The 21,779-nt window shown below is 40.8% G+C and overlaps 1 protein-coding gene across 25 annotated transcripts in view; it reads right to left on the reverse strand.

Moving 5' to 3' along the window:
* The window catches only part of LOC109624416 (unconventional myosin-IXAa-like), a 137,870-nt gene that overhangs the window by 17,056 nt on the left and 99,035 nt on the right, over positions 1 to 21,779 (reverse strand). For all 25 annotated transcript variants that reach the window (XM_069528343.1, XM_069528345.1, XM_069528346.1 and 22 more), the window contains 13 exons: positions 12,676 to 12,797; positions 10,282 to 10,423; positions 8,210 to 8,405; positions 7,044 to 7,163; positions 4,787 to 4,862; positions 4,257 to 4,400; positions 3,676 to 3,715; positions 3,451 to 3,573; positions 2,895 to 2,975; positions 2,668 to 2,778; positions 2,093 to 2,215; positions 1,828 to 1,977; positions 30 to 331 (listed from right to left, as the gene is read on the reverse strand). In XM_069528343.1, coding sequence (XP_069384444.1) covers positions 30 to 331; positions 1,828 to 1,977; positions 2,093 to 2,215; positions 2,668 to 2,778; positions 2,895 to 2,975; positions 3,451 to 3,573; positions 3,676 to 3,715; positions 4,257 to 4,400; positions 4,787 to 4,862; positions 7,044 to 7,163; positions 8,210 to 8,405; positions 10,282 to 10,423; positions 12,676 to 12,797 — 1,730 coding nt within the window. The remainder of the gene's footprint in view (positions 1 to 29; positions 332 to 1,827; positions 1,978 to 2,092; positions 2,216 to 2,667; positions 2,779 to 2,894; positions 2,976 to 3,450; positions 3,574 to 3,675; positions 3,716 to 4,256; positions 4,401 to 4,786; positions 4,863 to 7,043; positions 7,164 to 8,209; positions 8,406 to 10,281; positions 10,424 to 12,675; positions 12,798 to 21,779) is intronic.

A 21,779-nucleotide genomic window follows, 5' to 3' on the forward strand; every position in this document is an offset into this window, starting at 1 on the left:
GCCACTTGTGCTCAGACTCTGCCATTCACCTGAGTCGAGCCATGTATCCTCTGCCCGTCGTCTGAAGCTGCGTCACAGTTCTGTACGTCTGACAGTAGTGGCTCCTCTCTCTGAATCCCCTCCAGGCAGCTTGAACCGTTACAGCTGCCAAAGTTCTGCGGTGGCGGCAGTTTCTCCAGCTCCTCTGAATGATGACGGCAGCCTCTCGCCACTGCAGGAACTTCCTGCGCTCCGTATAGCTCCTCCAGGCCGCCTGCAGACAAACTGCCGCCCCCTCCTCAATACTGGAGTCCATGGTGGATTGTTTGAGGAGGCAGCGTCGCCACCATCGCTGCAGAAGAAAAGAAAAGGAGAGAATGTTTTCATTACTATGAATGGAAATACAGCTGCCTTTAAACAGAAATCCCAGTTTTAAAAATGAATGACTATAAGAATTTTGTGTAGAAAATGTAAAAGTTCTTTAAAAGAAAATGTGTAATTTCCAACTCTCCACAAACATCTCACTTCCCGCTGGGGGGGACATGAAACCAACACCAGGGAAGACCCAGATATTTTTGTTATTCGTGGAAAGTTGAAGTTTGTCAGGACATTGTGACGCAGTACGACTGCCTTATCTGGCACCTGAATCACAGGAAGGTTTAAAAAAATTCTAACAAGCTCAGGAGACCTTGTGCAATTTTAATTTGACCTTTAAAATAACTAACAATTAAAAAACTTTATTCATAATCAAACTTTCCGAAATAAAATCTTTGTAAAAATATTACAACTGTACGACCTTAACCTCCACAGTTTTAGACAGTTGACAGTTTATATGTTCTTCACTAAATTATCCTGCTGCTAAATGCTATCTGTGCTTCACTGGCTCCCGCTCAGCGTTTTACTGTTTCTGGACGGCCTGGGTTTGTTTTCTTTTAGCCTGACAAAGATTTGGACAGCTCCCCTCCGAGGGCTCGTCCAGAAAAAACATACCAGAAGTGTTTTTTTTCCCTCTGTCAGCCTTTCAAACATTTCATTTCTCTCCCTGTGTCTCTCTATTCTTTCACTAACTCCAAGAGACATGACAGCATTTGTAAACCTCTTTTTCAGATCATCCACTATCTCTATTCTATAAACTGTATATCCAGATACAATATAATTGTTCTTAAATGTAATTGTTAAACTCTTCATTAATCCTTTTGTCAACAATTGTATTCATTCATGCCTTAAGAATACATTTTGGTAATGCCTTATTTTATGGATCCCATATATTTCTAGCTAATTTTCTGGAAACTTTCTTCATTATTATCTTTTAAGTTAGCTGATATTTAGCTGTTGATCATTTCATCTCTTTAAAACATTAAACATAAATTTCCTTTGCAGCTGAAAACTACATGCACAGAAACTACAGAAATTTGATTTAAATGCAACTGATCACCAATCAGATTTCAAATGTGTTGCAGTTCAAGGTCATGAAAAGTTTATATTGATCTTTATAGACAGCTGATAGATATAGGTTTTGATGATATAATTATTATAAGTTAGAATTAATACCAATATAATAAACCTTTGGGGATTTGGGGAAGTTCTGGTCTACCTGATCTTCACTGTAGCAAGGTGAGAAGTTAAACTGCTGCAGAAGTTAGAGCAGTAAAAGCTGGAGCAATGAGTGGAAACTAATTTGTATCTTATCACCACATTTAAAGAGAGTAAAGAGCTATTAATCACTGGATGCCGATGGCTTAGTCTTCCTTATGGACCATGGAAACTCCTGAAATGTTGGGTAGTGGAAACGGTGCAGAATTGTTCAGTGGATTCATGGGTCACATACAGTAGTAAATTCAAGCTCACCTGGATGGCACACGCAGCTCGTCTCATGTCGACAAAGTGCTTCCGCTCCAGCACGGCCCTGAAGCGGCGCTGCAGTGTGACGATTCGCCGCAGCACCCCCTGATGGAGGAGGGTTTGAAGTCGCTGGCGCTCCACCTCCCGCAGGAACACCTGCATCATAAAGGAACATTTGAATGTTTCACAGACTCAAACACACACTGTTTGTCTCCAATGTGTAAGACAGTACAACAAAGAAAAGTGATAAAGTGGTTTTCAATATTCATACCATCGTGTTGCCCACTTGATACCCAGAAGGCAGCAGGTGGATCTGTCTGAAAAACTCCCTGATGCCTGACTTGGTTGGGCTCGTGCCTCGAGGCAGCAGCACGTGGAAGTGACGCACAAAGTCCTGCAACGTGATTTAGATACAGTGAGGCTACATAAGAGTCACCAGTTACTCTGGCACATTTCATTATATTTATGAATCTTCATTTTAGAAATCATGTTTCAAAAATAACAGTAAAATGATCCTATTCTCAGTAGATGTATAACTGTGAATCTCAAAATAACTAAATAACTAAGTAAAATAACTAAAATAACTAAGTATGTTGAGGTATACCAAGAGTGTGACTCATGGTCTCAGAGCACTTACACACATGCTAAGAACAAATGTGCTGTAAAAAATTTAAAGCACAACAAAGCCGCACAATGATAAACAAACACAAACATATCAGCAACAAATTAAGTAAATGAAAGGAAAATATACATCCTCATCACTGCATGATGACACAATGATACAGTTAATTAATACAGCAACACTGCAGATCTGCTAAATGTTACACTGCAGTAGGACAGGGTTACCTGGAAGGTGTACTTGATGCTGTATCCTGATTGGCGGATGCGGACAGTTTCCAGCATCCCTGTGTATCTGAGTTGTCTGAGCACCAGAGTGTCATTGAAACGCAACGGCAGCTGAGAGAGAGAGAGAGAAAGAGAGAGAGAGACAGACAGAGAGAGGGTAAATTTGAGGAAGAAGATAAATCTGTTACTCATTACCACGAGCTCTGTTCCTCTGCAGCAGAAGTTACCTTCTCAGCGTTGGATCGAATGCACTTGACGAAATACGGCTCGGACTGATCGAGCGTCTCCATCAGCTTATTGAGGGAAGCCTGCAAACACAAACAACTGATGTCATATGCTCAACCAAATAACAACAAAGAAGTGAATTGATGTTAAAGGTTAACATGATAAAACGTTTGTCTTGTAAAAAAACTTCATTTACGATTTAAGATTCACATTAAGTTGCCTTGTCATCATAGATGACAGGGATTTCCTTTGGTGAGTTCACACAAAACAAAAAGTGGCAAAAGCATAAAAACAGCTTCTGTTCAACAGCTTCTAAATAAATGTCTTTATTTGTTCCACAATATCAGAATCAGAAGTACTTTATTAATCCCCGTATGTATCTTACAGTGTGAAAAAGCAGTTGAATAGAAAGTAATATGTTCATAGGAGTGTGTAAAATAACTTCTTTGTGTACAATATTCATGAAAAGTTTTTATTCTTGCAAATACTGCCTTTGCTGTCACAGATGTTTTTGTAATCCTTTGTAATTCTCCAGCAGAGGGCGACAGCAGCACTGACCTGGAACTGTGCACTGATGCTGGGCGGCTTCTTCTTCTTGTGCAGGTGAAGCAGAGACTTGGTGATGCGGTCGTGCAGCGTCACGCTGCTCAGGTAGCGCAGGGACTTGACGTCCAACAAGTGCTGCACGTGGAAAATGACATATTCAACGGATCAGTGTATTGGTTTGTATATAGATAGAGTTTAGAGATAGAGTTGCATTCTACTGCCAGGTCTGTGTCTTACCTTGGGAAGGGTTGGCTTGCTTTTGCAGTTTTTGTTTCTCCTAAATGTGAGAAATGTTGTTTTTGTAAGCAGATATGAAATAAAATATTCATAGAAAAATAACAACAATGCATTTTTTCATTTGACAGACTCAGGGTTCCTTGTGATTTTCTCCTGTGAATTTCCCTTGAACACACTCACTCTTTCTTTCTGTCAGCTAAGAGTATATTATAAACACTCCGGGCTCATATTAAAGACATCAGCACAAATATTAGACCCTGCAGCTGAGAGTCCACATGTCCATTAGCTCAGACCAGCAGATTAATTAGATATTTTATCTGACATACATCCAGTACCTGTGTTGGAATTAGGGCTGCAATGATTACTCAAGTTACTTGAATAATTAAATTACAAAACAATCCTGTTCATTTCACAGAACTATATACTGCTAAATGGTCACTGTGTCTAGCATGGACAACCTGCTGTGGACAGAATAACTCTTGTGTATTATAACTCGCCGGTGTCAACACTCAAGGACTAAAATAATCGATAGCTGCAGCTCTAGTTGGAATCAGTATCAACAGTTAAACACCGGTACTCACATTAGGATACCCTGAGCTCTCTCCAGGAGCTTGCTGTTGGTCGAGTTGAGGAAGATCCCGTCTTCCTCCAGGGCGGGACTTCCTGTTGAGGACAGACGACTCGACCTGGAGCTGCGACCGTTGCAGCCAACGCCATAGCCATCCCTGCAGGGGGACGGAGAAACAGTTATTGGTCTCACAACGTCACTTGATTCAACGTTGTCCACATCCATTAACTCAAGCAGGCAGCAAGACAATCTATTCCGTCCAGACGGTCTCTTTGTCTGCATCAGAGATAGTAAATGTTGGATGTCATAAAACCTTCCACAACATAAACAAATCTGAGGTTGTATTCTTTTCTATTAAAAGAATGAAGTGTGATAGAAATGTTACAGTGCATTTTATGCAGGTTCCTGTTTAAGGTTTAAGTGAATGAATGTTCTTCTTTATGTCATGCATTTATGTAAAAGAAAAAACAAACTTGGTGATATAATCAGTGTCCTATCTTTTAAACTCTAATGTTAATATCAGTCTTTTATATTGTGACTCACCAGCTGGCTTTCTCATTCAGGGCGTTGGTGCCTTGAAGATCGGACAGAGGAGTGCGGGGATTCTTTCTTGTGATACCTGGATGGAAGGAGAAAAGGAGAACTGGATGATGGATTGGTCAAGGCATTATGACCTTAAGAAGTTATTTTAGTAGGTAGTCCCAAAGAGGGTTTTAAACTCTGACAACTCAAATAGGTTTATTGTTTATTTGTTTTAGGTCAAGATGGTTAGGATTAGGATTGAATTATGCTAATGAATGTCCTCACTAAGATATTAGGTTGTGTGTGTGTGTGTGTGTGTGTGTGTGTGTGTGTGTGTGTGTGTGTGTGCATGTTCCTTACCTTAGTGGTTTTGCAGTGGAACATTAATTCACATGGAGACATTACATATAAAAACAAGCGGCTAATGAGCTGGGTGTTCTCTTGTTAAAATTTAAACTCACTGCTTTTACTATGCAATAACTTATTGCAAGAGCTCACACACACACACACACACACACACGCGCACACACACGCGCACGCACACACACACACACACACACACACACACGCACAGTCACAGAATTACATTTCTAAACACACTTATTTACTTCTGTGTTAAGAGCTGACTAATACCACCCTGTGAAAGCAACAGCTTAAACTGGAAGACTATAAAAATAACAACCCATACATACCACCACCTCTTAACTCACACTGAATACTATACCTTTTTCTTGTTGGATTAAAACAGTTAATAATGTACAAATGATAGTGTGCTGTTTTATGAGGGGATATGTGCCAGACTATGTCTTGGCTGGGAGCAGCTACTCCCTGGAGTCTGGCAACTCTGGTGGTGTTAATCTCCTCATCATACTTTTCGCAGAAAATAATTCCAAAAACTACAACTGTACTTTTTTAAACCAATCCAATGTATTGATCTAACTGGGCAAGTTGTGATTGTTGCTTTGTCTACTGACTGAGGGATTAATCAGTGCAGGGCTACATTTCCATAATGTTGAAAAGAAAAAACCCTGGATGACTGAAATTGATGTGGGAGGTTATATACCAAAGCGTAGTCCCTATAATAATAATAACTGGGTGTCTTTTAGTTAGAAAGTCTGGTGCATGCCCGCATCTTTCCAGCCCCATGCCATCAGTTTATGATGATACAAGAATTCCCATTTGCATCTCAGAACTGCTCCTCCAGAGCCACAGAACACATCATACAGCTGTTTTAACAGGCTGAGTGGTACTAGCCATGACTACAACACTGATGCCAGTGTGTGAAATCAGTGGAGTCTCCCTTTAACACAGGAAAATCTCCAGAGAATTTCCTTGAAAATCAGTTTCAATGGCGACAGCTGTTCAGTGGAGTTATGTGCGTGAAAGCAAACGGCTGTTTTGCAAACACAATGACGCACAACTTGTATGCATGAACTCGGACGTGTAGGCACATGATGACAAACTCAAGCACACAAACACATGGTTATCAGTAACACATGATCAAGGATGAGCATAAAATGGAGAGATTCCAGGGGTTTCATTAAACACTGCTGGTCCACATTGGGCTGATTCATTTGTCTGATCACTCGTCCGTGCTGATAAGTCTGCTGATAAGCTTTGCTTCTCAGTGAGTCAGTCTGAGCAGCACGCAGAGAGACCAAGATGTCTGATTACTAATGTCCTATTAACAGCTGTAATAAATGCAGCTCACTGAGGCTGAAAATCAGAAGAGATCTAATATTGGGAAAGTATTCGTTTCTCCCAGCAAATAAAAAGGAAAGTCACAATTCAGATTCAAATTGAGGCGGATTTAATACTTAGCTTTCTTTATCCCAAAAACATACTGTGATCATTTCAAATAAAACACACACTCACAAAATTTTGAAAAAGAAACTAATCAGGCTGAAGGACAGGTTAAAAAAATTGCAATGTTTTATCTATTTTAAATAATCTTTTATTTATTTTAAATGTATTGTATATAATTGTATGTGATGTATTTATCCCTGCTCATTCAAAGTGGTTTCACTATGTGTCGATACTTTGAAGGGTTGTGACTGAACAGAAGCACGTTTTGCTTTTCTCTTAGTTGTGTCGTCCACCTCCTGTTTGCAGAAACATATTATGAGGTGCTTTCACCTTGAGTGGACCGTCTTAACTAGAAGGTGAAAACAATTTCCTACCAAGATACATGATGCCATAAAAAGTCCAAATAACAATCAGTTTTACTATTCGTGCACAACATGGGGCAGAGGGGCTTGTGTTTTTTGGAAGAACTTACTGTATTTCTCATCTTTGCATCTTTGAAGGATCTCAAGGCTCCTCTGGTGAACCGGGTGGTGGAGGAAACTGAAGCTGTCGACAGTTTTGACAACAGTACAGGGAACTGCTGCATCGTTTGCTAAAACAATGAGAGAGGGACAGAGAAAGACAGAGAGAGAGAGAGAGAGAGAAAAAGAAAGGGACAAGGAGACTTAATGTTTGAAATGAAGCATCTGCATTTTCTTGCAGAACAAATTAAAAGATTTAAATTCCATAAACATTAAAAAAGGGGTTAAAGAAAAGACACAAAACCCTCTGAGATAAGTCAGTGGTGACCTTTTCAAACACTGCACTGCAACGTTCTTCAGTTAATGTAAATAAACACAGGAGAAGAAGATGAAACCCCCTCCTCCTCCTCCCCATCATCATCATCATTAACAGCAGAAGCACATCTCCTCACCTCTGTAAACACACCCTGTTGTTCTTGGCCCCATTAAAACAGGAATTTGGACCTCACAGTACAGAGCGTAGCTTTCTCTACAGTAATGAATTGTAGCTCAGTTAGTTTACAGCAAGAGGGTGTTTAGTGGTTCAGATCGTCTATTGGGAAACGGTCCCACTAGAGCATTTGATGGGACAAAACAAGATAAAAAAAAAAACAAGCCATTCATATTTCTAACAAAATACAGGAGGACTAATTAGTTTATTTTGGGTTTAAAATAATTTAACAGTAATTAGGGCCACAGCTCAGGAATTATAGACATTTTTTGAGGGATAAATTGGCTGTTGAATTTCTAAAAATGTAAAAAGAAAAAGAAAGGTGCCTTTGCAATTTTCTTGAGTGAAAAGGAGTGTCCTCAAATAAAATGTGTTTTTATTGAAAAATACAAAGATATTCCACCAACAATGATATAAAACATAGAAGAAAAAGTCTAGATAACCAGTTGTTGAGCCTTTTTACTTACTAACTAATTAATGGACTAATTGTTTAAGCAGATAATGTGACACAAAGCTGTAGTATAATTATAATTACAATACAAAAATATGTTTCATGCTAAATAAATGACACTGCATGAACTTTGACAGGTAATAGTGTTTAACTATAGTTACTATAGTAACTGTAATTGACTGAGGATTTTTCCTGTAGGCTGCTGTCACATTCTGGATTTATCGACCTTTGCTCACCAGTTTTTTTGTCGGTGTGTTTGCGGCCGGCCTCCCTGAAAGCCACCAGGGCTCTGAAGTAAGCTCGCAACACGGCCCAGCGGAAAGTCGCCACAGGGTCGATTCCCATCAGGCCACAGATGAAGGCGTTCTTGCTACTCTTCAGCAAGGCCACTACATCGGGTCGCATGTGGTCGGTGTTCTTCTCCCTGAAGTCCTGAGTGAACGAGAGACACGTGCATCCCGTAAAGTTTGTATCATCATAATGAAGTTAAGATGTTTCTGCATCCTCAGGCTCTCATTGATATAGTGTGTGTATCACAACATCATAGACAGAAAAATCATCCACAGACGGACAGTCATCCACTCAAATCAGCAAAAACAGAAGTTACTGTTGGTGCTGAGCCTTTTATTGTGAATTAAACAGTGGAAAGCCAGTTGGCAGCAGATTTTACAAATATTACAACTATTTACAGGCGAACATTTAACTGCTGTTACTCCACAGTTAAAGGAATAGTTTGACATTTTGAAAAGGAGCTTCTTCTCTTTTTTTTCTCAGTGTTGTGTAAACACCACAGCTCTATCATTCATAGTTCTGCACTTGGTTGCTAATGTGAAAAGTGACACGGAAAGCTACAAACAACAAACAGAGCAAAAGAGGAAGAGGGTAAACGATCCGATCGCTCTCTCTCCTCCACGATGACCAATCACAGATGGAAGTAAATGTCAGATCATCAGGAAGTTACACAAATGGTTGGACGAGGGCATAACCCTTCGACTCAACATCCATGTTTCCTGAGTGTGTCTGTGCTGACTGTTGGAGAAATGCAACATGCAAAAAGAAAGAAGCAGAAGCAGGATCCAGACCTCCTTCATCAGAGAGGTGACCCCTGTAAAACCACGACTTTTAATTTTACTGTTGGTTTTTGTATCAATGAAACAAATGGTTAGTGAGCTTTAGTGGAGCTGGTATAAGGCTGGACAGTTTCCCTGTTTACTGACTTTATGCTATGCCAAGATAACCAGCTGCTGGTTCTATGTCCACATTATTTATACAGCAGGAGAGTGGATCACATCAATTTATCCACTGACTCAGAAATCTTCCATCTGTATGTGAAACGCACATCTCAAGACCCGTTCATCTTATCAGCTTTGCACTTGGCATGTGTCTTTTCACTGCGGCTCACATATCTCTGGCATGTATAGTTACGGCCTAAGAAAGTGCAGTGAATTAGGTGGGATTTGGATACGCAATTCCTTCAGTTTTAATACAATATGAATAAACAGGCAACTGGCACTCTGTAGCTCATCACTTACAGTCATCAATGTCAGTAATATTATCGAGCAAGACAACAAATGTTGAACTGTTCCTTTAATATCTATGTTTGGCTCAAGAGACGAGTCTTTCACTTCTTTACATTAAATATAAAGAAATGTTTCTCTCCCACACATATGACTGCAGAAACCATCACCTCTTCTTCTGCCCCAGTAACTGGATCTTCTGACCAATGCTGTGCTATGATAACAAACTATAAACCCTAGAACATATTCTCTCTCCATGTGATGCCAGTCAGCTGTGTGCAGATTTCACAAACACATTTCACGACTGCGCTTCTCACTACACTTTTCACACCAAACAACTCCTTGGCTCTCAGTCGATGCGGGATACAGTGCCTCTCCACATCCACAACGACTGACTGTTACAGATTTATATTATAGAGTCAAACAACAATATGCTCGGCCCTCCCAGCACATGTGCTTCTTATCAAAACGCAGCTCGGGGGGAGACGACGACAGAGAATTAGATTTGGCTGGAAAAATAGGTCGACAGAACAACAGGTAGGTCTGCTGCAGGGTCCAAGGACCAGTGCCTGAACCTGCTGGGTTAGAACTCATTTTTTTGTCGCATCACTAGGGGTAAATGAAAGAGTTCTGGTTTCAGTTGTGTTTACACATTAATAAATGTCTCTTTATAGAAACAGGATGTCCACCAAAGTGTCCCCCTTGCGGCTGTTTACAGTATCATTGGTAAATCTGTAAATGCATCAAACACATTTAACCGATGGACATTCTCACCAGAACTTGGGTCTCACCTTGACTCCATACTTGACTTTACCAGCGTAGTGTCTGATGATGAAGGCAGGCTCCATGACAGCAGGGAACTCGATGTAGCTGTTTCCTTCATGCTGACGCTTGAACTTGTCCAGCAAGGTCTGATTGGAAGCCTGAGGGAAACTAGACCAACAGAGATTTTTTCAGTTTCAGGTTCAAACCACAAAGAATCAAAATGACATCAGAGAGATTCAAAAATGTATCTTGAACACACCAACAGTAAACGATAAATTAAAGTCAAGTCTTTAGATATTTATGCAAACTGTTGTATAGAACATATATATGGCAGAGAAAAACTAAAATGAAGCGGTTCTTGTTGACATGTGACAAATCAAGTCAGTACTGGTAGCTGGTAAAGCTGGTAAACTAATGAAGCAAACTGTTCTGTGAAGAGGTTTTTCTGCCTTGATTGTGTTAATAACAGATTAATTAATAACAGAAAAGAGTCCTTCAAGAAAGCGCTGAAAGAAAATCTGTGAATTTCAGCTCTGGTAAGATTGCTTTGGTGTTATTTTTGTGTTTTTATATATTTATATTATTTTTTTATATATTGGTTGGCAATGGGTGCTCATGCTTAAATTTAACATGTTCACATGTTCAGAATTTTTACTCTTTTATTTGTTTTTATTATTTGTAGTAGTAGTATTTGTAGTAATCATTTCAAATTACTAATTTTATTTAATTCTGTCATAGTGCCACCTACTTGCAACAAGAAGGACACAGTGTCTCCCCAAGAATGATTTAAAATGGGAGAGTTGTCTCTAATGTTACTGAGATTTTCTGATGACCTGCATTTATTAGGAGCACCTTGTGTGAATTTAAGAAAAGGCTACAGGTCCAATTCTCCAGCTCCGTTTCCAAAATCCTTGTTTAGATTTAGTGTTACAACTTAGATTTACAGTGCCTCTACTTTCACATTGGTTTTGTTGTTTCCACCTTTGCTGCATGGTTATTTCACCTCTTCACCGTTGACCTCGGTTGTCTGGAACATTCCAAAGTGCCTGTTTCATGTCATCTAAACCTCTCCTCTCTACAACCACTGAAACACATTTCTGCCTCAAGTGTATCCACAGGGGGGGTCATAGCTTGGTACTGTACAAATGAACCCCCCACACTCGCCCCCTATCCTGCAGTAACTTAATCCACTTCTCCAGAGGCCCTGGAGCTCGGTGAGCTCCGCTAACAGTGAAGGATGAGATCTCTAAGCATCTTTTCTTGTGTCATCGTTTAGTATGAAGATCCTTCCTGTGGCAGCATAAACCCCAAGAGAGTTCCTGCTCCCTCTCATTTTTTTTCTTTAGAGATCTCCTTTGATCCTTATTCTAAAAAAGTGGTTTTCCTCCTACACACACACAGCATATACTGTACACACACCATTTCTTCCATTCCAGGCGTTATTAGATCCAGATGAACCAGTTATGCTAAGTGGCAAGTATGATGACAGCTAACGCAGATAAATATGGCTGCGTGTGTACTGCTTGATGTTTTTACGCAAGGGGAGTGGGAGAGCACTGGAATTGATTTATGGAGACATAGAGAGAGACATAGAGGCAGAGTGCTGACCTGCAGGAGGAGAGCGTTTCACAATAGATAGAGAGGGGAGAAAAATAATTTTAACAGGTTCCAGAGATGCTGGTGGAGGAATCGGCATGGTCTTTATGTTAAGTTTAGTCCTGGTAGGAATCCCAGCATTGGTATCAACCATACTAATAATCAAAAGGAATGCAGAGGGAGCAGTTTGTCTCTTGGATTCACCAGTTAGGTATAAAAATGCTGTTTGTGCATCAGTGATTAAAAGGTCATTGAAACAAAGTTTGCTACAATGAAAAAGGTTTTTCTTACGGTAAAATGTCAGGCATAATTGAAAACTGTGTTTTTAGTATAGTCATAAAAACATTGCAACACTCAAGATTCAAGTTGGTTTCAAGTTGAAGTTTACAAATCCAATTAATCAGGTATCTTAGGATGTGATCTGATGCAAACACAACCTTCCCTCGGCAAACCATGTGGCTGATCTGATCTTTAATCTGATTGTTATGATTTCATTTGATTTATGAATACTGTTTAAGTAACCAGGACAGTGATTCGTCTTACGATGGATTTACCCTCAGCACAGTAGTAGGCTCCGCCACAACTACGAGTGATTAAAGCCATAATAATAAAAAATAATTCTTGAGAGTCGTTATTGAGAAGAAAGTCGCAATATTAAGAGAATTCAGTTGTGATTTAATTAAAATATCATTATATATATATATAACTCCCAAATGTGTAATCATTGTATAAAATCCTAATGAAAAACATACAACTCCCATTCAGAGTTAGTGTGTGTGGCAAACTGCTGCTTCTTAAAGCATCAGCTGCAGTAGATTGCGTACTTGCACTCCTCATCCAGCAGGTGGAACAGAGCTGTCGGTTTCTTGCTGATGAGATTGATGCAGCCACTGTTATCGATGTAGTCGATGTTGTGCCAGGTGATGCCCTCTGACCTGTACTCCTCCTGCAGGGGAAACACAGAGAGGGGTCAGAACCAGAACTGCTGTGGAAGCTGAAGGAAGGAAAAGGAAGGAAAAAAGTCACAGTTGACCCTATGGATTATTTTTGATCTTTCCCTTAATAAAAATGCCTCACACATATACAACTGGAGCACAATAGTCTATTGTTTGTCACCAAGCAGTAACAAAGGGACAAACAGGGAGTCAAAGGCAAGTTCACAGCGGGAAGAAAAGACAGGACTGATGCCTTGGCTGCTACACACGGTTTCTGGTGTATTTCCTCGAATAAATGTGTCCTATGTACTCAACTAAATGCCGGGACAGGACAGTCTATAATAAATATGTATAGAATGAAAATCTTGTGAAAACAAATGAACAGATTCTGTTGATAAAAACACCAGAGTGCTTTTACTGTGAACCGCCTGCAGTATGCACAGAAAATAGGCGATGACCCCAACTCTCAAGAAGAGCAGCGCAGCTCACACGCAGGAGAAGTTCCTGAGACAGGTAGGTCACACAGTGTAGTGTGGACACTCTAAGCAGATAACATGGATGCCAAAAAGAAAAGCAAGCAGTTTATTGACACACACACTGCTCACACATCCTGAGGGGGGATTTATTCTTCTAGGCAACCCTTTCCCAGGACTAAAAACCTGAATCCCCACCATGAAAACACCTGGCTGTTTGTTGGTTGTCAGTTAAACCACTGTCAGATGGTAACGTCTATGTGCCCCTGGGGGCCAATGATCACAAGGAGCTGGGATGAAAAGTAAGTGAAAGAAGTGGAAGGGGTGGTACATGTTTAACGCTGTCCTCTCCCTGGAAAGCTACTGTTTGACAAAGGTATGTAAGCAGTTCCTGTCCCAGTAGCTTAGCAGGTTTCAGTGTGTCTTACTGGTGGACGGTTAAAAAGGAGCATGCACACACAGCAACACTTCCTCCGAGGGTCAGCACCAGCAATCCACTGAGCTGAACTGAACACAAGGAGGGTGGTGCATCAGGCCAATACATAACGAAACTGATTCAAGAGTAAAAATAATTCTTTAGAATATGATACTTCTCATTGTTTTATTATTAAAGCATTTCCAGTAGTAGAAGAAAAGCACTGAAAGTATTTGGAAACAAAAGAGAAGCTTTTCCCTGTCCACATCTGAGAAGCTTCAGTGTGCAAACATATTTTTTTATCACAATCTGGCTCTCAGATGATGTCATATCATGTGTGCAATGCTGTCAAAATGCTCCACTGAGGAATATAAACATTTCACTGCCTTTGATAGAAATGAGTATGTTGTGCTGTTGGTCACGCTGAAGCAAAGGGGGGGTTACAAAAAAAACCATAAGGCCAAACCTCTGGGGATCACAGCTGTCTACAGACATTTTTTGGGATTCCAGCCAGAATTCCAATTTCCTTTGTTTTAAACAGGATCAACAGCAATGACGATGCCAACATATGGAGCATAGCACATGAGGTCTTGCTTTCTATCAATACATTTCACAATCAGACAGAAGGTAGAGAAAGAGAGAACCTAATGTGTCAGCTTCTGTAACTGAAATATTTCTGGTTATGGTGTAAGCAGCCAGCAAAATCGAATGTGTTTCCATTTAGCTTCAAAAGTTGAATTCCACTAAAGTTACTGCTGATCCTAACCGAGCAGTTTCAATGATGTCATACCCCCCCACTTCTTTGGCCGCTGCAGGGTTGAGTATTTTACTCACTATCTTACACCAAGGCAAAAAAGTGAGGCAACACAAGTGTCTCTGACAGCTTCAGACACAGTTCTCATTTCCCTGTCCACATTGTTTAAATAATGCACTTGCACCCATGGGTTTGTTGATCTTACAATGAGGGGCGCTCAGGTGCATTTGTTAGTGCATATTTGCTAATAGGCAAGTGCGCAAGACGTGTACACTCGTGCACACACACACACACACACACACACACACACACACAGAGGCTCTGCTCACATGAGTGAAACAGAGAAGTGTTCTCTATTACTTCCTGAAAAATTGACCCTGATATTAGCAACCCACCACTAACCCAAGTGATAGCACACATGAAAATGGTGGGTGAAAGCATTGCATTGTCTCTTTGTTTGTAAGCAAGATTAGGCAAATACTACATGCAGTATGGGTCAGGGAAGAACCCACTACATTTTAGTGTGGAACCGGATCCAGGATGTTCTTTTTTTCCCACTTTAACGTTGCAAGATAGGGTGCTTTTCAACATGTTGGCGATTTTCCTCAAGAAAAGTGCAGCTCGATTGAATTTAAAACGACTGGTGGGCCTTGGAAGAGATACGTGCCCTCCTGAGTGCCATAGGAGACCCAAGTACAAAGCATGTGCCCCTGGTGCAGCCACCTTCTGTGTTGCTGCTAAAGTAGTTAAGTGGATTTGAACATACCCTGAACACCGTTGTCCCATGTGCTTTACATCATTTAGATTGAGCCTGAGGTCTCTTTTTGTTCCATATTAGCCTATGAATGTGTTTATTGAGTTGGGAGTGAGAATGTGTTATTCTTTAAATAGTTTAAAAGGGACCCCTACAGGCAGAGCTATGTGAAGGATTCAGGTTCCCAATATACCATATCAAATGTATGATAGCAAACTGTCTCTGAAGGTAAATGTTGACCTGATATTGGTGCTCGTCAAAAGTGAGCAAACTTTATTTATTTAGAACTTTGCAAAACAGAAGTCACAAAGAGCTTTACATGAGAAAGTTAAGAGGGAGCAGAAGAGAGAGATTCTAACACAGAATTGTTCAAATCACAAAAATATTACATTTTAAATAAAACAAAAACAAGTGGGCTCCAAAATGTTATTTATTGATTTTTTTTTTTTTAAGACGTGCACTTTGGGATCATGCTCTGGAAACCATAAATACTCATTCCCAATTACATTGCCAACCAAATTGCCGCCCTTCATTTGTTAGTGTGCCTCAAATAAACTTCTTGCCAGAGTCTTAAAGCACCTCCTCTCCACACCTTCCTAGAAACTGCATCTCACAATTTCTGTGACCTTTCAAAACAAACACTCCGACAGGAACTCCCATAATGCCATGCAGAGGCCAGGTATTCGGAGGTGAGAGGGTAAGAAACTTCTTCGAGTTTCAGTCACAAAACAACCTCCATGCGCAGGAATGTGTAAAATGACTGGAACTGACCCAGCTGCAGATAGGACTGTGCATGTGTGTATTATGAGACAGGGGTAAAGTATTCAAAGCAGCAACTAGAGAACTTTTTTGAAGGCGTTCAGAACATGTGGTATGTTTAACTCCAATGCTCAGAGATGATGAGGCAGAACCAAAAACAGGGCTGTGAAAAAGTTTGAAGTGAGTGCTTTTATCTAACTCAACACTGACTGATGACTGACTCAGCTCATCTGTCTGGCTTTGTTGTGCCTGTGAGAGAGTTTGTGAAAGCGTGTTGGGTCGGAGTAGACAATAAGATGCGGACACATTGATAAAGAGAGAGGCGCACAAACACATCAGCGATTTTACTGCACACATGCATATTTATGGGAACAGGTCGGCCCAGCAGACAGAGCCGCAAGAAAGCTGTGACTCAGTATGGGAAGCACGCACAGATGCTGGCTCAGCTACGCTCCAGTCAAACGGCACAATGACTGTGAGACTGTCCACCAACTAGGAAACAGCTGATTCACATTCTTTTTACTTGACCTCTGATTACACTAGCTGCTGCGGCTGAGCTGAAACAATTATTCAGCATTTGATATGTAAAACAGGTAAAACAAGAGTAAGACAACAGCAAGAGCACAACGGTTCAGGTTCTGTGACTACGTCACAAGTGCTTAATTTGGATTTACTGCTCAGATCTTTGGTTTGGTAGTTCACATTATTCTAATAAACCTTTGGATTGAGGTGGCACTGGATGTCAGCATTCAACAGGGAATCCTGAGCTGGTTAGTTGGTTGGTTCTGTTTCACCCAAATATCATAAACATCACATCGAAGCTCTGTTACAGATGTAGTCACTATAACTGCTTTAAGATATGCACTGAACTGCAGGGATCCTCCAGACTTTCTCCAGATGTGTGTGTGAACGCAAATGTCTGAGTGAGAGCCTCTGGAGTTTCTGCAGTCTTTCTCCATCCGTGCCCTCTAGTATAAAATACACGGGTACTCCAGAGGAGCCGATGTGAGAACACAGCAGGCTAGATATCACTAGGAGGTAACTTGGGTGAATTGACCTTTTAAAGTGAGCAAAGAGAACATAAACAGCCAGAGATAAAACAGATATTGGGGCATAAAATCGACAGCCACAGATGTAGAAAGCCAAGTCTAAATTCAATCTGTGAGCAATAAAAGCTGCTCTGAGGAAAGCAGGGCGTTCTGTTACAGTCGATGAGGTTGGTCAGGATTTGTGGCCTCCCCTCTGTCCATTAGTCAACTCTGCGTCTGTTCTCTGCTGTGTAATGCAGTGCAGCATTTAACTGGCTTGAGGTGTGTTTGGCTCGGCGCCCTGGTGTGGAGGTGTGAGGGAGCTTTGTGTTGTTCTCCGTCTCTCCTGCTATCTCTGTATTCCTTCTTTCTTTTTCCTCTCTTTAAGCATCCATCTCTTTTTTATATGACAGCAATGTTTTTATTCAGTAGAATGAAAGAACAGTGTTGCAATCAAGGGAGCTGAAACTGGTTCTAATGGTTCAACCCAGAGGGCTTTGCTGTTAATGGTTTAGTCCAATTGGGAATCTGTCAGCTAGCATGACTCACACAAAACATGTCAAGTGGTGAGCTGGGCTGTATGATTGCAAAAAATCTGCATTAAATTGTCAAGATTGCTTTTGAGATCTATGAATAAAAGTACAACAATTTAGAAATCTGCACTTTCTATTGGAGAAGGAGAACCAAATATTTAGAAAATTCCCTGGCTCTTATACTTCTACATTTACTGCTGGGATAAACTCAGTCACATTAGGTAACAGGAATCTCCCACTTCTATCATATGAAGGGAAAGCTGGCTGCATGTTTTGATGATATCTCCTGAATTGAATATGATACAGTATTTGCCTAAGGCGGTGGCCATCATGCGTTGTCTCCCTTTCATAAACCATTCTCACACACAGGAGAGAAATCAAGCACCATCAGACAAGTACAGAGTAAACAGTCCTCACACAGACTCCTCCATCCAGCTGAGGGCTGGAGCTGTTGTGCTCCTATTTGCCTTGGCTGCTGTTCTGAAGGCAAACACACACAGTGCTGATAAGACCACCTGATTGGCTGGAGGCAACAGTGGTGGAGGGGGTGATTAGTGAAATCACCATTTCTAATTTAGACTGACTTACACAAAGCAGTGGTACGCACTTTTTCCAAATCAATGTTCATTGATCTTGATTTCAGCTTTGAGCCCTGGAGACCTCACAACGTCTTTAAAAGCTCAAAAAACATACTTAAAGGTTATATATGCACAAGAGTTTAAACGATTATATAGCAGCCAACTATTTTCTATGTAAAGATGCAGCTAAATAATAGTGTACTGCACAGAGAATGAAGTCACATCTGAGCATCTCTGTTCTTTGGTAGCCAGTGTGGGAGTGTGCCAGAGTCGAGGGTGGCTGGGTGGGGGGGGTCATCCTGCCAATGCACGAGCTGAACCAATCGTGACGTCTCAGCCAGTTTTTATATATTCCAATAACTGTTAAAACCGAACTTATCAGAATCATGAACATTATTGTTGTTACACCAAATTAAATATTTTTTTCCACCATAAATGTGAAAGACCAGTTTTTGGCAAAAGAACAGGATACCACTTGTACACGTTGCTAAAGAAAAAGGAAAACATACATTTTACATTATTATCTATAAGGTTCAGCAGTTCATTCAAACAAAAGACCTCAAGTTAGAAAATCTTGGGTTTCTAAGTTTTTGTAAGTGAATTAAAAATTACTTGTACATATTAATAATATAGTTAATATATAATCTTACGTTATGCAAACAGCAACGATTCTAAGGTCAAGAATAAGGTCAAGCTTACTGCACCGTAATTATGATTTGATTTGATAATCTTGGGAACATTTTTAAGGTAACTGAAGGCTGGCTGATCTGAGGTCAGCACAGTTAAAGACTCAACACAATGCAACAGACAAGGTGTGGAGAGCTTTCTGTCCTATGACGTCAAAGTGAAGGCACAGGGGGCCTGTAGCATGAACCCACAACTTTATTCAAACAAACACAAATCAGCAGAGATCTGGCAGTCCTCGATGAGGAGGCTACAGCGACCTGCCTCAGAGGGGCTCATGGAGCTCAACTCCACCTCAACTGTTGTCTTGTCAAACAAACTCACCAGCGGCAGAGAGCCAAAGATTTGGAGGACCCCAGTGATTTAAGGATAATAAACGTGAACTCCGCTGATACAATATCGGGCATGGCCCTGTGAGGGCGAGCAGCTCATCAGCACTTGGACACTTATTAGCTGAACATAACATTTGAACAAATCTTCAAGAGGTCCGATCAAAACAGAGATAACCATCAAGGAGCACCTGCTGACCCAAAATGACAGACAACGCCAAAATAAAACTGTTTTTTAAACCTGCCTGTGAATGGGCTGTTTGCCTGGCCTGTGATAATGCTCTGAGGTTACTTCAGATTTACTGTATTTCTTGTCATTAGTGAGTCCTCCTCAAACAGTTCTTCAATGTACTGTCACTTTTTATTGTTTGTGTGCTGGACTTCTGAAATACAGCTCGATATAAAGTAACAAAAAAGCAACAAAACCAATATTTGCTTTTCCTTTTTAACAAATTGCTAAGGGGTTCACAGGTCTACCACTTCCAAACAATCTCTAGACTGGTTCCTGAGAAGACCAAACCCCTAGGGAGGTTGCTGGATGTCACTATGTTTCTGCTATCAACGGTTGCAGTTGTCCCTGCCCGACCTGTTCTATGTCTGCTGCTCAGTACACCAGTAGTTCCCTCCTTTGTCAGGATATTGTACAATGACTTTACTTCATCTTCCCTATTTTCTCTATTCTCCAAAATGGCTTTCTATGCTCCTATTGACAATACACTGGCCTACATGTTTGTTTATCCTAACAACAAGTGTAGTATTCACAGGTGAATCCCAAGGCTTTAACCAAGAGTAGACATTCAGAGCTATTTAATGTTTGAACAACAGACTAGAAACACCATCAGTCACAGATTTTAATACTTGAAAAACTTGAAAAATGGGTAGGCTCAAAGAGTAGGTGCAATGTCATCTAGATCTAAATATCAGAGAATAAAAGCTGATATTCTGAGCTCTTGTCTCATGTTTTCTTTTGACTTTAAACTGTAATAACTTCAGTGTACAACAAAGGAATTGGCCCGAGAGTGCTTCAACGTTAATTTTTACAGTCACAACCTGCAGCAGTACACGTTACAGCATGCAGTGTGTGTGTGACTGTTTTTATGTGTGTGTGTAAGGCCTGAGGGCTGACTGTCAGAAACAGATAACAGAACCATTAGTGTGGGCAGATCGGCAGTTTGTGATCTCCATCGAGATCTGAAGGCACATCACTGCGCTCGTTTACTGAAACGCTGCTCTCTTTTTTCCACACTGGTTAGCCCTCAGCTACAGACCCGCCTTGCTGAGTTGCCACGACCTATCGGGTTGGTTAGAGTGAGACAAGAGGTGACAGCTATTGTGACACAGTCCAACTGATAGAGATTCATTATCTCCCCAAAACATGCCTCTCTCTCTCTCTCTCTCTCTCACTCTCTCACTCTGCTCTCTCTCTTTCCAAGCTCCCTGGCTTGTTCCATGGATGAGGAGAACAAAATAAAACACGCATGCAGAATATTAAGTGGTTTGGCAGTTGGTATCTGAATAAATGAGCATAATGAATACATAATACTGCTGGTCAGGGATTAGTGGTTCAGTAATAGGCCTTTTGAGTGGAAGGGGGTGGGTGGGGGTGGTGGTTATGATGCAGGAGCTGACGTCTCTCTTAACAGCACATGTGACTGTAAGAGCAATGGTAAAAAAATGAAATTAAAAGAAGAGAGAGCAAGGCCATTCAGCATAAACCAAAAATAAATAAATAAATGTCGATAGCCTCATAAATCTATTTGCTAAGGTTTTAGTATTAAACACGCACAGCTCTGTCGGACTTCTGCACTCTAACCCAGCCTGTTCTGGTCAGTTCTCCTGACCTGTCACTTTGATTAGTGCGTGTGCTAACTTAACCAAGCAACATAATTGCAGCTGTTTGCACTGTATGTCGGGGGGGACGTGGCGATCCGGCAAAAAGTACTCAAGGGAATGATCAACCTGCATGGTCATGGTTGCTTGCAAATCTGATAATGTTAGTCTGGTACTAGAAAAGTAAAGAATAAAGGGTTGTCAGATTCTTCTATGAATCATATTATGATACCATCAAGGTGATAACAACATGCGCGATATACGTATCACAAAAGACGGCCATGTATTCATGCACTGCATGCAAATATACTCGGCAAATCAGATGGATAATAAAGATAATCAGATAATTGATGGGCCTGTCCAGGGTTTTTACTCCATAGAGAAGTGCTGGGCCCAGCTCAGTTTGGCTCGATGCGGTTGGCAGTGCACAGCACGAATGATAGAGACACAGAGAGGAGAAGTAAATTACTGACAGAGCTGCTGAAACTCTAAAACATAACTTTTTTACAGTCCAAACATCTATGAAAACACCCCGAATGATCACTGTCATCAGACTTAGTGGAAGTGATGACAATTCTAACATGCAAAAGATGCAAAAATGAAGCAAACAAGAAAAAAAGAAAACAAATGTGTTCAGATGAAAAGCGCGTACACGAAGAAGACACCATCGAAGATGTCAGGAGTTTGTGGTGACAAGAGCTGATGCCGGTGTCTTGACCCCAAGAAACGTGATCTCTGCAGTGGAATTAATATGTCACTTCCTGCCTTTGCCTGCTGCACCCGGCTGCTCCACCTTTCACCTGAATAATGTGGAGGAATTGATGCTCTTGTGAATGCGTCCGTGCAGAAAACCTCC

The sequence above is a fragment of the Paralichthys olivaceus genome, chromosome 7 (assembly GCF_024713975.1).
Source record: "Paralichthys olivaceus isolate ysfri-2021 chromosome 7, ASM2471397v2, whole genome shotgun sequence".
NCBI lineage: Eukaryota > Metazoa > Chordata > Actinopteri > Pleuronectiformes > Paralichthyidae > Paralichthys > Paralichthys olivaceus.